A 15,412-nucleotide genomic window follows, 5' to 3' on the forward strand; every position below is an offset into this window, starting at 1 on the left:
TGCACGGCTGGGGGCCAAAGGCAGAGACGCTCTGAGCGCGCCCGGGGGCGGCGGTCGGCAGCAGGGTCCAGAGGCGATTGCCCGGCTCTCGCGGGCCCTCCCTCGGCTCCGCCCCCGCCCCACTGCAGACCACTCCCCAGGGATGGCCCCTCCTCCTCCAAGGCCTCTCCCCCCCTCTGGCCCCGCCCCCACCGCAGACTCTCTCCCCCCCCCCGCCCCGCTCCGGCCCTGCTCTCACTGCAGGCCCCCCTCCCACGTCGGCCCCGCCTCCGCCACAGACCCCTCCCCCGTGCCTGCCCCTTCCCCACGGCAGACCCCTCCCTAGCAAGGGCCCCGCCTTCATTACAGACTCCTCCCCCGCGCCGGCCCCTCCCAATCACAGGCCCCACCCGCGTCGGGCCCACCCCCCATTCACTAATCCCTCCCCTGGAGGGCCCCACCCCCGACCCCTCCCGGAAGCGCCGGCGGAGCGTCCCCACATGGAGCGGGAGCCGAGCGCCTCCGAGGCGGCCCCTGCGGCGGCCGCGCTCTTCGCCTGGGTACGTGACTCCGCCCCCGGGCCGGGGCCGCTGGGACTGAGGGGGCGCAGAGGCGCGGGGAGCTGGCGGCCTCGGCGTGGGCGTTCCTGGGCTGGGCGGCCGAGGTCCGGGCCAGGCTCTGGGTTGGAGGACCCTGGGCTGGGGCCTGAGGGGGAGAGGGTCGGGAGGGGGGGGCCCTCACGGTGACTTAGGGGCCTGCTGGCTGGTGGGGTCCGGACCCGAGGGGGCTGCGGCGCAGCGGAAGGCATCTGGCTCCTGGGCAGAGCGTCTGATTGCGCGAGAGCCTTCAGGCCCGGATAGCGCCGGGAGGGACGGCGTGGAGGGATCGCCCCGTCCCGGAGCCCTGTGGGGCCACCTGTGCTCCTCACCCTCCGGTTGCCCGCAGGATGCCGGCCCCTTCCAGCCCCGCCCCAGCCTGGCGGGAGCATCCTTTGATGCGAGGCCTGCGGTGGTGGGCCGTGCACAAGGCGGAGATCCTGCATGTTTGCCGATACTCTTCTGTGACCGGATCTTGCCTGTACTGGGGGCGTGAGAGTCGTGCGCCGGTGTTGGTTTGACGGCGGCACTGAGAGACAGGGTCATCTTCATGTGTCCTGGCTAGGAGAGAGGAGGGGCTCTGCACAGCAGTGTGGTGCCAGCGGCCGACCAGACAGATGCATGGGAATAAGCGGACATCGTGTCTTGTAGTTCTTTACAGCCCATATCACAATTGTAATGAAATGTAGAATTTGTTAATGTCCGTCTCCTTGGCTAGAATGTAAGTGTCATAAGGGTGGGTATTGTGCCTGTCTTGTTCACGGTGCCTAGCAAATACTTGTTGACAAATGAATGAATGAGACCCTTTTGTGTGCCTGGCTATGTGCTGGTCTTTTGGGAAAAACACAAAAGTGAAAGGCCTAGCTCTTGAGTTGAGGGAGCAGGATACCACCTGTATTACCGTTAAAACGAACGTGTATTGACTAGTCGAACAAAGGTGATAATCAGTACCAAGCAGCACTGGTTGAATGTAAGGCGGCGGACTGGCGGAAGGGAGAGGGCGGTGTGGCCGGAGGTAGCCTGGCTGTCTGGGTACTATTTTTGAGGTGGCACTTGAGCTGGGGATGGATTTGGGGATTGAATGTGTGCCTGGGGTGGCTTTTCCCAGGCGGGAGACTGGGGTCTGCGTCAGATATGGCCTCTTCTAACTGCTTGGAGGCCTGCTGGCCTTCCTGCTGCATAATATGTGTGGAGAGGTGTATTAGTTTGCCAGTGCTGGGATAGAAAAATATCACAGACTGGGAGGTCTTAAAAAATGGAATTTTATTTCGTCGCAGTTCTGGAGGCCAGAAGTCCAAGAGCAAGGTGGCCGCGGTTTACTTTCTTCTGAAGCCTCTTTCTTTGGCTTGCAGATGGCTACCTTCTTGTGGTGTCTTCATGTGGCTTTTTCTCACTCTGAGTGCATCCCTCTGTCTCTTCTTATATTGAATTTGAGCCCTACCTTTACGACCTCATTTAGCCTTAATTATCTCTTAAAAGGCCCTATCTCCAAATATAGCCACATTCTGAGATATTAGAGGCTAGGGCTTCAACAAATTAATTTTAGGGGAACACGATTCAGCCCATAACAAGGAAATTTACCTCCTTGGAGTTGTATGTGGGTATGATATGTCTGAAGTGTTTGTAAGGAAAGGAGGCAAATACAGCTGAAACATGTTGTAATAAATTTTCATCTGTTTTTTTTGTTTGTTTGTTTTATTTATTTATTTGACAGAGAGAGAGATAGTGAGAGCAGGAACACAAGCAGGAGGAGTGGGAGAGGGAGAAGCAGGCTTCCCGCCGAGCAGGGAGCCCGATGTGGGACTCGATTTCAGGACCCTGGGATCATGACCTGAGCCGAAGGCAGACGCTTAACGACTGAGCCACCCAGGCGCCCCAATTTTCCTCTGTTTTGCTTTATCCTGGATTTGGGGCCTCTTGCTATGTTACAGAAATTGAGTGCCATAATTTGAGCCTCAAGTGCCCATGTCTCTCTCGCTTTCTGTTCAGCAGACTGCAGTCCTGCTCATGGGGCAGCCACAGCGATCTCAGGGCTGATGGAGACATCCTGTGCATGTGTATACCCCACAGAGTGCACATCTTTCCTTTCATCTTTCCTAGGTAGGGCCTCATCAGACCTTACATTCATTTACTATATAAATATATGTATACCTTCTCTGGGCCAGCACAGTTTCAGATGCAGGGGAAATGGCAGTGAACATAGTTCCTGCCCTCATTGAGTTGGTTTTTAGTAGGGGAGGTAGACAATAAACAATAAGCAAATGTCATGTCAGGGAGTGCTATGAGAAAAATAAAGCAGAAAAAGGTGGATAAAGTGATGGGGGTATGTAGATATAGTTAACCTCTTGCCAGGGAAGCTCTGGTCTGAAGTTCACCATATATCCTTAAGAGACACAGTATAGTATAATGAAAGGAGCGGGGCATATCTGACTTACTGCCTTCCCAGCTATATGACTGTGGAGCCACTTAACCTCTCTGAGCCTTAGTTTCTTCATCTTTAAACGGGAGCGATAATGTCCATCTCCTCTGTTATTGTGAGAATTAAAGGTGAATGCCAGCCATTGGAGAAACACTCTGTTTGGCAGCTAATACTGTCCCTGAAGGCCTCTGGGACATGTGCCCCTGTCATGGCTTCTGCTTCCAGCTTGGAGTCCTTGCAGCCCTGTACAAATGTGAAATAGACCATAAGGGGCAGAAGTTTGTATGTACGTATGTATTTTGGATAGTTATTTTAAATCACTTTTCCTCTTTCAGGTGTCTTAAAAAACAAACACGTTTGGAAGGTTTTGCTATTCATATCTAGGAAGAACCAGCCAGGAGTAGATATGTGGAGGAATTACAAAGATTTCTGAAATCTGCAGATTCTCCCTGCAGGTCCTCAATTCTTTATCTCCAATTTTGAGTACAAAAACTCCAAAAACCCCAAACTGACCTGAAATAATGCTATTTATAGTTTTTGCCTGCTTACTGTATTTGTACCTCTTACTGCAGAAATAATACTATTTTGCTTATGGAGTGCTGCTCCTGAACCTTGCAGCAGAGTATATGATTTATATACGGTATTGCTTTTCTAAAGTCTATACAATTCTGAATCTGAAATACATCTAGCTGCAAGGGTTTTGGATTAGAGATTCTGGACCTTTATTTCATAATAACAAAGATAGACATATTGCCCACCAACGGGAAATCTGTTTCCTTACAGGAATCTTACCATGTGAATCTCAGAGTCACACAACACTGTACTTGGAAAGGCCCTTCGAGATCATTGCCAACCTCTTTCACTTTACAATGAAATAAAAATGAGGTGCCCTGCTTAAGGGCACAAAGTCTCAGCTAACTTTGATTACAGAAGCCATTGCCAGTTTTCTCAGCAAGGGCATGAGGAGAAGGGACCAGTCCAGTGCATTTCCCACCCACTTTGTTCCCATTTCCCCTCATTTCTTTCCTTAGCCTCCCCCCTAGAGAATTAGCTTTTCTCAGAAGGAACTCCCATGCTGCCCCCCAAAGATGACACATGTGGGCTGAGGCGTTGGAAGGAGAAGGCGAGGAGCATGTTTGGATAAGTAGTGGATACTAAGGGCTCTTCTCACGTGGAAATCGTGGTATTCTGGGGATGGGGCCACCATCTAAGTATGGGTTGCATATAACAGCCTCTTAAGAATGAGCTTATGAAATCTCGTCTGTGAAAGGCTCTGAGAGGCATGTCAGGTTGAGAAAGATAGGGACAGGTAAATGCACATTGACAGTTGTGGTTCCTGTATGCTTTCATCCTTGCCTTATATTATCCCTAGGGTGCGAATAGCTATGGGCAACTTGGCCTTGGCCATAAGGAAGATGTACTTTTGCCCCAGCAACTGAATGACTTCTGTAAACCTGAGTGTATCAGGAGGATCACGGGAGGAGGGGGCCACTCTGCTGCTGTCACAGGTAACATCTTTCTGGAGTAGACATTTCTTTTTTTTTTTTTTTAAAGATTTTATTTATTTGGCAGAGAGAGACACAGCGAGAGAGGGACACAAGCAGGGGGAGAGGGAGAAGCAGGCTTCCCGCTGAGCAGGGAGCCCGATGCAGGGCTCGATCCCAGGACCCTGGGATCATGACCTGAGCTGAAGGCAGACGCTTAACGACTGAGCCACCCAGGCACCCCTGGAGTAGACAATTCTTATTTAGACATTTCCCACTAGCGGGTTATGTTGCCATCTTTCAGCCTCTTGTATTTTGCAGAGGAAAACATTCTTGTGAAAGAGCCAAGTTACCATTAGAGAATTCTAGATTTTTAGAGCTGAAAGGCCTTCAGAGATCTTCTAGGCTCCCTGCCCCCATTTATACAAATGAGGCTCAGAGAGGAAAACCAGTTGCTTAAGGTTACAAGACACATTAGTGGCAAAGTTGGCAACATATTTTACATTTTATATTATATATTGCTGTTTAACTTTCACTTGTGAGGTAGAAGTCTTTGCAATTAGATTGAATATTCCTTGAGAGCAAGAACTTTGTGTTTTCCTTAGTTTCCTTTGCAGAACCTATGATAGTACTTAACATGTACTACAGGTGCCATGATATTGCAAAGAAGGGCATATTGCATCCTGGTTAAGAATGTGAGTTCTGGGGCAGGGGGCGCCTGGGTGGCTCAGCCGGTTAAGTGGCTGCCTTCTTCTCAGATCATAATCCCAGAGTCCTGGGATCGAGCCCCACGTCAGGCTCCCTGCTCAGTGGGGAGCCTGCTTCTCCCTCTGCTTCTTACTCTCTCACATAAATAAATAAAATCTTAAAAAAAAAAAAAGAACGTGAGTTCTGGAATCAACTGCCTGGGTTCAAATCCTGGTTCTATTATTAGCTGTGTGGCCTTGAGCATATTAATTCCTCTGTGCCATTTCCCCTTTGCTACATGGGGGTAATAAGGCTGGATGAGGAGAATCAGTGAGTGACAGGGCTGCATTATGACTTTCATGGGTCCTTGGCACTTTTGCCTTTGTGGACCCTTTCCTCCATAAAGAATTCTATTTTACAACCTCATTGATATAAAGATTAGTCTAATCCAGGCTAGATTTAGCATTGCATTTTCATTATCATTGCATTTATTTTTTTCTTATTTTAAAAGAATGTGAAATTAGGGGCACTGGGTGGCTCAGTTGGTTAAGTGTCTGCCTTTGGTTTAGGTCATGATCTCAGGGTCCTGGGGTTGAACCCACATTGGGCTCCCTGCTCAACGGGGAGCCTGCTTCTCCCTCTGCCGCTCCCCCTGCTTGTGCTCTCTCACTCTCTCTCTGTGAAATAAATAAATAGGATCTTAAAAAAAAAGAATATAAAATTAAAACATCTTTATGAGGGCGCCTGGGTGGCTCAGTCGGTTAAGCAGCTGCCTTCAGCTCAGGTCATGATCCTGGGTCCTGGGATGGAGCCCCGCATCGGGCTCCCTGCTTGGCGGGAAGCCTGCTTCTCCCTCTCCCAGTCCCCCTGCTTGTGTTCCCTCTCTCTCTCTCTCTCTCTGTCAAATTAATAAATAAAATCTTTAAAAAAAGGAAACAAACATTTTTGTGGGCCTCTAAAAGTATTGTAGGCCCTAGGCACTGTGCCTAAAGGATAAATTGGCCCCACAGATAAGGCTCGTATCATAATACATGGCATGTTCTAAGTTCTAGATGGATGTGGGCTTTTCTTGTTCTGGCAGATGCTCGATTAGGTGACTGGCCACTGCTCTAGGACTTGGAGTCCCGTGTCGGTACTGGATTTGAACGCCTTGGCCCTATGCCGTTTAGACCAGTGCACATTAACCTATGTGGCTTATTAGTGCGTGTGGGAGAAGAGAGGCTGGGTTTGTGACTGCAACTAATTAGTGAAATCCTCTTTCTTGCTTTGACAGTTGTAATTTCCCCCGTGTACACTATCACCAAAGCCTTTGCCTTTTGCAGATGGTGGAGGCCTTTTTGTTTGTGGTCTGAACAAAGACGGGCAACTGGGGCTTGGTCACACAGAAGATGTTCTGTATTTTACTGCCTGCAGGTCCCTCCTTGGCTGTCCTATCCAACAGGTGGCCTGTGGCTGGGATTTTACCATTATTCTCACAGGTGAGTTCACTCTTGGGTAAGTCTTTATCACCGCCAAGGCAGTGGGTGAGAAGAGCTTGGTGGTGGTGATCCCAATGAAGTGAAATCCTCTATATGTGTAAACACACATACAAATTTCTCTCTGGTTGTTGAGGAAGGTTGTGGGTGCCTTTTGCAAGAGGAGTTTGAACAGCAAAATTTTGGGCTAGAAAATTCTTTGCCAGAAACTGGGGGATGGACTAGGTTAACTTTGGTGGCTACTTCCTGTCCCAGAAATTCATGATAGGTGTGTGCCCGGGCTAGCTGGCCAATTGTGCTGGCTAAGGGCTACTCATGGGGGAATGTGGTGGGGAAGCATGAGGAAATCAGAGGTCACGCAACAGTGGTAACATCTTTTTCCCCAGTGAAGGATTTAAAAAAAAAAAATTAAATATGGTTGGGCAGAATTGTTTGGTCTCTGCAAAGCCAGATAGCAGAATAGGATGTAGAGGGATATGGCCAAAGGGTTAATAGGATAATGCTCTTGGGAGCAGCTAGCAATAGTTAGTTTTTGTCCAGCTGACTTCTCCCTGGAAGTAGTTTTGCCCCATTGAGCTTGTCATTCTGGATGGAAAAGACCATCTAGAGTTTCTGATTAGATTCCCTCATTGACACAGTCCTCTGGAAAGGGCATCTTCTGACCATAACTTCTCCCACCCCACACTTGTGGATTCTCATGAGCATAGCTCAGATCCCAGGCTTTTACACATGGCTTTGATTGTTGTTCCCTACCTATCCTTGTTGTTGCCTTGTCTTTTATTCTCCACATTCCCCATACTTTTCTTTCTAGAAATATCACGCAGAACATTGTTCTCTGGTACAGCCCCTTTTGTCTCTCTGATGAACTCTTATCCCTTTTTTAAAACCCTGCTCAGGCATCACCATCTCTTCTGCAGAGGGGTTCTGTAATGTGTGCTGAATTTAGTAGTAATAACTCTAAATAATAGCTATCGTTATGAAGTGCTTTTCGTGGACTGTGTTGGGGTTGTAAGATATCAGTGGATAACTCTCTGTTTCCTGCTCATTGTGGAACCAGTTGTGAGAAAGGAGGAGAGCTGCCAGATAGCTGGAGATCACACTATATTGGCTTTTCACTGATAAAGGCTAAGTTGGAGGACGGGGTTGATGGTCAGGCCAAGGGGTTCTGTAACACTCCTCTGACCCAAACTTATTCTGCAAACACTAGGTTATCTGTGTAGGGGAAACACTTAACTATGCATCAGTCCAGAATACCTGAGAGGAAGGTACCAAGCCACACATGTTGTGTTCCTTCTCCCAAACTCATCAGTTGGTTAGGTTCTCCCTTTTCCCCGGGGAGGCAGTGAGCATGGGGAGGAGCAGGGAGAGAGGCCTGGAGTATTAAAATAATGAAAGTTGTGATGCATGGAAATGAGAAAAGTGGGGAGTAAGTATCCTCTCATCCCAGCACCAGGCAGCGGGCTAATGTTCTACACAGATAAGCTGCCATTAATTAGGTAGTGTGATGGAGAATCTGTGAACCTAGCCCAGTGCCTTGTGTTTTTATTCCTAGAAGAACAATAAAAGCAGGGACTGTGGTTTGAATGTGCTGAATCACAGCCCCCACTCCCTCCTCTCATTCCCTTTGCTCTTCCCATCCTTCAGCATTTACCCACTGGTTACAGATATCTTACTTCTTAGATTATGATTTAAGTATTTGAATTTTGCAGAAAGTGGTCAAGTTCTGTCATGTGGATCCAACTCCTTTGGCCAGCTGGGGGTTCCTCATGGCCCTGGAAGATGTGTGGTTCCCCAGGCCATTGAGGTAAGGATAACACCCAATATGTAGCTGACCCACGTCCTATTAAAGCATTTCCCTGCCCCAGACTCAGAGACTGGCTGGGTCCCTGAAAACCCAGGGGCTAGTCAGAATTTAAGTTGGAAAACCTAGGTTCTCCCGGGAAAAAGTAGGTCGGGGGTGGGTGATGGAGGTTGTGAGTGAAAAACCTGTTAGTCCTCATACACGTTATAAATTTTTGTGAAATAAAACAATGAAAGTAATATATGTCACAAAGACATTAATTACATTTTACAATTCTAAAGTTAGTAATAATGGGAACTAGGTTAGAAACAGGTCCAGATAGAAGGGACTTAGCTAAAGACGCTAAGCTCAGCAAATGGTAGGCCAGTAGTGCCCCATAAAAATGTGATGTGAATCACAAACATAATTTAGAATTTTTAGTAGCATCATTTAAGAGTAAAGAGAAAAATATGAAATTAATTTTTAAAATAACAGGTTTATTGAGATGTAGTTCACATGCCATAGAATTTACCCTTTAAAAATATATAATTCAGTGGTTTTTAGTATATCACAGAGACGTGCGGCCATCAACATTATCTAATTTGAGAACATTCTCATCACCAGGAAAGAAACTGTGCACCCGATGGCAATTACTTCCCCTTCTGCTCTCCCCCAACCCCTGGCCACCACTCATCTGTCTCTGTGGATCTGCCTGTTCTGGGCATTTCACATAAATGGAATCATAGAATATGTGGCTTTTTGTGTCTGGCTTCTCTCATGTCACATGATGTTTTTAAGTTTCACTCATATTGTGGCGTGTAGGTGAAATTAATTTTAGTAACTTTCAAATTAACCCATTGTATTCAAACTAGTATTATTTCATTTTATGTGTCACTAATGTTAACATTTCCTAATGAGATGCTTTATGTTCTCTATTTCATACACGTTGAACTCTGGTGTACATTTTGTATTCGGAGTGTGTCTCAGTTTAGCCTAGTTATGTCTGGTCACATATTGGTTGCTTGGTAGCTGCATGTAGCTAGTGGCTTCTTCCTGGACAGCCCGGGTGCTAGACAGGACTCCTGGGCCCAGTTCAGAGCTCTTTCCACTGCATCATACTTACAATGTACACATTTTTGTGAAGTTTGTATGTAAGTGGTCACAATAGGACTGTGGAATTTTATTTTATTTTATTTTTTTAATGATTTATTTATTTGAGAGAGACACACACACACAGAGACAGAGAGCGTGTGTGTGGTGGGGGAGGGGAACAGGGAGAGGGAGAGAAGCAGGCTCTGTGCTCAGCATGGGACTCGATCCCATGACCCTGAGCTCATGACCTGAGCTGAAACCAAGAGTCAGTTGCTCAACCGACCGAGCCACCCAGGTGCCCCGGGACTATGGAATTTTAAAAGGAATATGCTGGGATCTAAAATGAGTTTCGCCACCTCAGCTGCTCACATCTAGCTAATTTTCTTGAACTCTGACTCAGAGTAGGAGACCTGTTTTCACTGGAGGGAGCTTGGTCATGTTGCCGAATTACAGTTGCTGGTCTTTGGGAGATTACTTGAGGTCACGATCTGCACAGTGTTGTAGAGAGTTCAGGCTGCTGTCACGAGAGTTCTGTATCCTTGGGAGGCTTCAACAACAAACACTTATTTTCCACATTTCTGGAGGCTGGAAAGTCCAAGATCAGGGCATCGGCAGAACTGGTGTCTGGTGAGGACCAGCCGGCTTCCTTGTTCATAGACGCTCGTTTTGCTGGACAAAGGCGCCCTCTGGGGCCCTCTTTTATAAGGGCATTAATCCCATTCATGAGGGCTCCTTCTCATGACCTAATCACCTCCAGAAGACCGCATTTCCAAATACTGTCCCATTGGGTAATAGGTTTCAATATATGAATTTCAGGGGGAAACAAACATTCAGTCTATAGCACATGGTATGCAGAGAAATCTAGACTCTACGGTCCCTATCGTAGGAAGTGTTGCAGTTGCCAATTACAAATAGATGGCTTTTTAAGAACCTACATAAATTCTGATTAATTTAGCTTAGGTCACATGATTAAAGAAGACAGAAGGGAACAATGGTTAAAATATGTTGGATGACAGAATCAGGAGGTGACAACATTTGTCAGGCTGCATCCTCTCGAACAACGGGAGGAATGTGCCAAAGGGAAATATAAGAAATTCATTTCTTTAATAGCAACTGTTGTGTATAGGCACTGTGTTTGGGGCCGTGGGGACAAAGGTGAGTACGACCCAATCTGAGCATCTGAGGGTCTTAGAGTTTAGTGGTACATGTTAGATCTAGAACATCTAAATGCATTACCATGTTAAAACTATGGTGGCTGCAGGTATAGACTCAAAGGAGGGGATACTTAACTCCTTCTAGGGAGAGGGAGGTGGAGTGAGAGCAGGCTTATGCTGAGTCTTGAAAGTTGAGTAGAAGTTTACGTGGCTTGAGATAAGATGCACAGAGTAGCTATAAAAGAAGAGTGTTCCACACAGAAGGAACTATAAGCAAAGGTGTAGAAGCATAAAATATCAGGGTTTGAGATACTGCAAGCAGTTTAGTATGATTGGAATATAAGGAAGTGGTAGAAGTACCCATGGGGAGGGGACCATCAGGGAGGTAGTATATGGCCAGTGGTCAGAACAATGTGTTGGGGGGGGCCAGAAGGGGTAGTGTGGAGGGTGGAGTGAAGAGCGCATGCTCTCTCTCTTTCTCTGCCTCCCCCCCCCAAAAAAAAATTTAGCAACTTTAAACAACAAGCATTTACTATCTCAGTTTCTGAGGGTCAGGGATCTGGGAACAACTTAGCTGGTCTCATGAGGTTACGGTCAAGATGTTAGCTAGGGCTGCAGGCCATCTGCTGACGGCTCTGGGCTGGGCTGGCAGACCCGCTGCCATGCTCTCTCACCTGGCAGTTGGCTTCAGTTTCTTGCCACATGGGCCTTTCTGTGGGATTGTGCAGGCGTGGCATCTGGCTTCCCCCAAGAGAGATTCGAGAGTGAGGCCAAGCAGGAAGCCTCAGTGCCTTTTATCACCTTGTCTCTAGGCTGCTCATCACTTTTTTTTCCTGGTCACTAGAAACAAGTCACCAAGTCCAGCGCACATTCAGCCAGAGGGGAATTAGGCTCCACAACTTCAAGGGATGGGTTTCAAAGAATTTGAGGACTTGGTTTTAAAGCCACCACAAGACATCTCAGAGAGGACACACGACAACTGTCTTCACATATTTGGAAAGCATTGTGAGAGGCTAGAGGCAGCTAAGGAGGTAAACGGAAGGTGGAAACACGGAGTAGGCACCTGGGGATAGTGAGCCCACGTCACTGGAAGCAGCTGCTTGGGAGGGGTGGGGTGATGATTTCCTGGGGTGTTGTGGAGGGGTTCTGGCATTGGATGGGGCTTGGACTAGATCAGAGGCCATCCAGCTAGAACCCTGGGTAAATGAAGTGTTGCTGGAACACAGCCATGCCCATTCATTCATGTATTGCCTGGGGCTGCTTTTATGTTACGATGGCAGAGCAGAGACTATGACACAAACCATGTGGCCTGCAGAGTCTAAAATAGTTACTCTCTGGTCTTTATAGAAGACATTTGCCAACCCCTGGACTGGATGACCTTGAAGGTCCCTTGCAGCCCTGAAACGCATTGTGATACATTTATCTATAAAAGATTTTTTTTTCTCTTTCAGGATGCATATAGAGGTATTTAGGGATGGAAATGTTGGAGGTTGGGGACTCTAAAGCAGTCCGACATGTAATGAGGGCCATGCTGCATTGTATCAGGGCATAAAGTACGTAACATCTTGCAGATGGGTGATTCTAAGATCTCAGTCCTTTTCTTTCTTTCCACAGCTCCTGAGAGAGAAGGTCGTTTGCATTGCTGCTGGACTGAGGCATGCTTTAGCTGCTACAGGTGATCATCTTGCTTTTATTTTCAAAATGGGCTCATAATAAAGAGAAGCAGAGCTTTAGAGGAGATAAACTCGAAGGAGTAATTCAAAGTGTCCCGCTGTGCTGCATTTCTGATTAGAAGGAGGCGACATAAGGCCAAAGTCGTGTGGGAAACCTTTAGCAGGTGGGGAGGAAGGAAATGAAGTTTTCTAGCTCCTTATTATGTTCTAGGCATGGTGCTAGATTCTCTTGATTTAATCCATACCTTATTTAATCCTCACAACCTTGCCTGTGATGCGAGTTACATGTGAAGAAACTGAGGTGCAGAGACTCGAGTGCTTGTCTAAGTTTGCAGGGGATATTTAGGGGATAAGGTGGTCAAAGGTAGAGCTGGGAACAGAGTCTGGAATGACCTCCTTTCCAAGGCCCGCATTCTTTACTGTGAACTACACTGCTTTCCTAGTGGGTTTTAACGTTTATTAATGTCAAAGCTTCCAATGAGCTTGTCTCCCGTACCATGAGAGAGTGGTGGTGGACCTCAGGCTGACAGTGTGCGTGAGGGTGACCGTGGCAGGCGGAGAGAGGTGATGGCCTGCAGAAGAGCGGTGAGCCTTTCTCCCCCCCCGGGTCGTTTCTCTGCTCCCACTCTTGCGAGGTGAAGGGCAGACCTAACTGGCTTTGGCAGCTCAGGCTCGAGCGTTGATGAGTCCAGTCGTGGCCCGGGGAGGCCGGAGGGGGCGAGGAAGGGTCTGGTGCAGCTCGGTACTGATGGTCGCCTGGGGCTTAATGTTGCGCATGTAGGAAACAAGTTTTGAGATAATTGCAGATTCACATGCCGTTGCAAGAAATAAAATAGATCTCATGCATTCTCTTCCCAGTTTCTCCCAACGGTGACATTTTGTGAAACTGTAGCTCAGCAGCCCAGCCGGTCTTGATACGGTCAGGATACGAACAGCTCCATCACCATAACCATCCCGCCTGTGGCCTTTTCCTAGCACTCACTTTTAATACACCCTTGTATGTACCTTTTATACATTCACTTCCTACCTGCCCCCACCCCTTCTTAGCTCCTGGCAGCCACTCTTCTGTTCCCCAACAGTAATGTCATTTCAAGGATGTTATATAATGGTATCATACAGTATATAGCCTTTTGGGGTTGACTGTTTTTGCTCAGCAGGATTCCCTGGAGAGTCATCCAAGGTGTGTGTATCAATAATTTTTTCCTTTTTATTGCTGAGTAGTAGTAGTCCCTGGTATAGATATACCACTGAATTAGTCATCTCAGGCTGCCATAACGAAATATCACAGACTGGGTGGCTTAAACAGTTTTCTCAGTTACAGAGGCTAGAAGTCCCAGATCAAGATGCCAGGAGGGTTGTTCTCTGGTGAGGCCTCTCTTCCTGACTTGTGATGGCTGCCTTCTTGCTGTGTCCTTATAGGGCCTTTGCTCTGTGCACTCATGGAGAGAGGGAGGCATCTGGTATCTCTTCTTCTTTTTATAAGGACACCAGTTCTGTCAGGTGAAGGCCTCACTCTTATGACCCCTTTAACCTTTATTAGCTCCTTACAGGCCCCTCTCCAAATACAGTCACACCTGAGTTTAGGGCCTCAACATACGAATTTTGTGGGGCACAGTTCAGCCCACAACAATGCAGTTTGTTTAACCAGTCGCCCACTGAGGGACATCTGGTTGTTTCCAGGTTTTGGCTATTAAGAATAAAGCTATAAACATTTGTGGACAAGTTTTTATGCAGACATAAATTTTCATTTCTCTGGGATAAATGCCCAGGAGTGTGATTGCTGAGTTGTATGCTAGTGATTACATTTTTATAAGCTGCTTCTCCTTTTAGAAATTAGGACTGGAGAATCGCTTATTATTGGTTTAATTCCCCCTTTCCTACCAACTTCTGTAATTGCTAGTCTTACGTGTACATTTCTGTCCAGTTACAAAGCAGCAGTTTCCATTATGTGTTTGATGGACTTTTTCAAAAAATTTTTATTATGTTATGTTAATCACCATACCTTACATCATTAGTTTTTGATGTAGTGTTCCATGACTCATTGTTTGCGTATAACATCCAGTGCTCCATGAAATACATGCCCTCTTTGATACCCATCACCGGGCTAACCCATCCCCCCATCCCCCTCCCCTCTAGAACCCTCTGTTTCTGAGTCCATAGTCTTTCATGGTTTGTCTCCCCCTCCAATTTCCCCTCCTTCATTTTTCCCTTCCTACTATCTTCTTTTTTTTTTTTTTTAACATATAATGTATTATTTATTTCAGGGGTATAGATCTGTGATTCATCAGTCTTACACAGTTCACAGCGCTCACCAGAGCACATACCCTCCCCAATGTCCATCACCCAGCCACCCCATGCCTCCCACTCCCCTCCACTCCAGCAACCCTCAGTTGCGTTTGATGGACTTAATTGTAAGTCCTCCTCTCCCATTTAATCTGTAAGTATTTCTGCAGGCATGTCTAAAAGATAAGGACTCTTTCTGAAACCATTGCCAAAATACCATCATCATACCTACAAAAAACTAACAATAAATCTGCAATTTGATCAAGTATCCAGTCAGTGTTTAAATTTTCTTGACTGTCTCAAAAATATTTTTTTAACAGTTTGTTTGACTCAGGATCCCAATGATGTCTAGGCTGCAAGTGGTGGATATGAATGTCATGTCTCTCCTTTTAAAAGTATTTATTCCTTGTAATTTTTTATTTGTGATAAAATGCGCATGACAGAATTTACCATCCCATTTTTATGTGTACAGTACATTCACGTTATTGTACAACCATTACCACCATCCATCTCCAGAACTCTTTTCATCTTGTGGAACCACAAACAATAACTTCCCCTCCCTGCCAGCCCCTGGCGACTACCATTCTTCTTTCTGACTCTGTGATTTCAACCACTCACACAGGTACCTCCTATGAGTGGAATTGTACAGTATTTGTCCTTTTGTGTCTTATTTTACTTAGCATAGTGTCCTCAAGGTCTATCCATGTTGTAGCGTGTGTCAGAATTTTCTCCCTTTTTAAGGCTGACTATTCCATTGTGTGGATAGACCACATTTTGCTTATCCGTTCAC

General features: G+C 46.7%; 1 protein-coding gene across 3 annotated transcripts in view; it reads left to right on the forward strand.

Annotated features, from left to right (window-relative positions):
• Positions 1–458: 458 nt before the first annotated feature.
• SERGEF (secretion regulating guanine nucleotide exchange factor) overlaps positions 459–15,412 on the forward strand; it is a 225,272-nt gene continuing 210,318 nt past the window's right edge. For all 3 annotated transcript variants that reach the window (XM_034995445.1, XM_034995447.1, XM_034995446.1), the window contains exons 1-5: positions 459–539; positions 4,367–4,502; positions 6,488–6,643; positions 8,350–8,444; positions 12,281–12,341. In XM_034995445.1, the coding sequence (XP_034851336.1) occupies positions 480–539; positions 4,367–4,502; positions 6,488–6,643; positions 8,350–8,444; positions 12,281–12,341 (508 nt within the window). In that variant the 5' untranslated portion in view covers positions 459–479. The remainder of the gene's footprint in view (positions 540–4,366; positions 4,503–6,487; positions 6,644–8,349; positions 8,445–12,280; positions 12,342–15,412) is intronic.

Source organism: Mirounga leonina, unplaced genomic scaffold (assembly GCF_011800145.1).
Source record: "Mirounga leonina isolate KUSES-001 unplaced genomic scaffold, KU_Mleo_1.0 Mir_92, whole genome shotgun sequence".
Classification (NCBI taxonomy): Eukaryota; Metazoa; Chordata; class Mammalia; order Carnivora; family Phocidae; genus Mirounga; species Mirounga leonina.